Source organism: Eimeria mitis, genomic scaffold (assembly GCF_000499745.2).
Source record: "Eimeria mitis Houghton genomic scaffold, Emh_scaff3251, whole genome shotgun sequence".
Lineage (NCBI taxonomy): Eukaryota > Apicomplexa > Conoidasida > Eucoccidiorida > Eimeriidae > Eimeria > Eimeria mitis.
Window position 1 is genome coordinate 702 of NW_013571590.1, and position 1,917 is coordinate 2,618.

The 1,917-nt window shown below is 58.4% G+C and overlaps 1 protein-coding gene across 1 annotated transcript in view; it reads left to right on the forward strand.

Annotated features, from left to right (window-relative positions):
• EMH_0063920 (uncharacterized protein) overlaps positions 1-1,917 on the forward strand; it is a gene marked incomplete at both ends in the record, with an annotated part of 4,191 nt that overhangs the window by 548 nt on the left and 1,726 nt on the right. Inside the window, 3 exons of the mRNA XM_013498196.1 lie at positions 1-485; positions 910-1,660; positions 1,877-1,909. Of these exons, the coding sequence (XP_013353650.1) occupies positions 1-485; positions 910-1,660; positions 1,877-1,909 (1,269 nt within the window). The remainder of the gene's footprint in view (positions 486-909; positions 1,661-1,876; positions 1,910-1,917) is intronic.

Below are 1,917 nucleotides of genomic sequence, written 5' to 3' on the forward strand. Positions count from 1 at the left end.
GCAGCACAGCCAGCAGCAGGGAATGGCAGAGTCTTTGGGGGCTGTTGGTAGCAGCAAGAGCAGCAGGAACAGCAGCAGCAACAGCAGCAGCAGCAGCTGCTGCGGCCATGTATACGCAGAACGCCAGGCTGCCTTCAAGAGCCACCCAGCAGCAGAGACAATGCGGCAGCAGCGGCTAGAGATGAACTCCATACTGCGGTCAGGTGCTCGTGCTGAGCTGCTGCAGCAGCTGCGCGCGGAGACAGAGAGACAGCTGCGGCAGCAGGAGGAGCTGCTGCAGCAGCAGCAGCACGACGAGGAGGTGATACACGAACACCAGCAGCAGCAGCAGCAGCAGCAGCAGCAGAGGAGATACCGCAGCAGCTGCAGCAGAAACCACAGCGAAGCCGCCAGGGCACCGCTCGAGTGTATGGACAGCCGCCCGCTGCAGCAGCTCATCACGCAGCCGCAGGCATTGTATGAGCCACCAGAGGATTTCAAGTCAGGTAAAAACTGCTGCTGCTGCTGCTAGTGCTGCTGCTGCTGCTGCTAGTGCTGCTGCTGCTGCTGCTGATAGTGCTGCTGCTGCTGCTGCTGCTAGTGCTGCTGCTGCTGCTGCTAGTGCTGCTGCTGCTGCTGCTGCTAGTGCTGCTACTGCTGCTGCTGCTAGTGCTGCTGCTGCTGCTAGTGCTGCTGCTGCTGCTAGTGCTGCTGCTGCTGCTAGTGCTGCTGCTGCTGCTGGTTGTGCTGTTGTGTGTTGCTGCTGGTTGCTGTGGTGTCTATGTGCGGCTGCTGCTGAGGCTGTTTGTTGCTGCTGCGGTTGTTTGGTTAAACCTTCCGATGCTGCTGCTGCTGCTGTCGCTGCTGCTGCTCCCATTGCTGCCTCTGCCATTGCTGCTGCTGCTGCTGCTGTGGCTGCTGCTGCTGCAGGAGACTACATGGTGGGCGTGCGTCCCGAGGGCCGCAGCTGCCTGCTGCTGCTGCGGGGGGGGCGAGGGTATTTGTATGGGAAGAACGGGCGGCCTTTGCTGCGGGTGCAGTGCAGCAGCAAGTGGCAGCAGACAGCAGGTGCAGCAGCACGAGCGGGCATGCAAGGTGGAAACCCTCTTCAGCTGCTGCTGCGGCAGCAGCAGCAGCAGCAGCAGCAGCAGCACGAGCTGCATAGACTGCCACTGGGCCGAGAGGAGATACAGGAAGAGCTAGAGAAAGAAATATATTACGGGTTGCCTGCATGCGAGAAGCAGCAGCAGCTGCTGCAGCTCAGCAGAGGCTTTGACGTTTCTTTGTATGGCGGTGTCTCCGCCTCTCAGGCTGAGGACTGCATGCAGCAAGACCAGCAGCAGCAGCAGCAGCAGCAGCAGCAGCAGAGGGGGATTCTGCCGCTGCTGTATTTGCCTATGGGGGTTTTGTCTAAGGGCCTCACGCTGCTTGAGTGCGTGCTCTGTCCATACACCCGAGCAAACATGCATTGCTGCTGCGTTCGTTACGCCGAGGCTGAGGGAGACGCAGCAGCAGCAGCAGCAGCAGCAGCAGCAGCAACAGCAGCAGCAGCAGCAGCAGCAGGAGGAGGCGAGGAAGAGCCGCTCTGGCAGGTGCTGTTTGTTGCTGATGTTTTGTTTCTCGGCGGCCTCATGCTGGGGCACTGCGACTTTGAGTGTCGGCACTTCTTTATACGGAGCAGGTCTGTCCTAGGGTTTAGGGTTTAGGGTTTAGGGTTTAGGGTTTAGGGTTTAGGGTTGTCTGTGTTTTTGTTTTTTTATTTTTTTTTTTGTTTGTTTGTTTCGTCTTTTTGTTTCTTTGTCGTATGCGGTGTATCTACACCCCCTCACACGCGTGGGTTTTTTGTTGGCTTTAGGGTTTAGGGTTTAGGGTTTAGGGTTTAGGGTTTGGGTTGCAGGGGCAAGGGGCCTCTGCTGCTGCATGCGCTCCCGTTGCTGC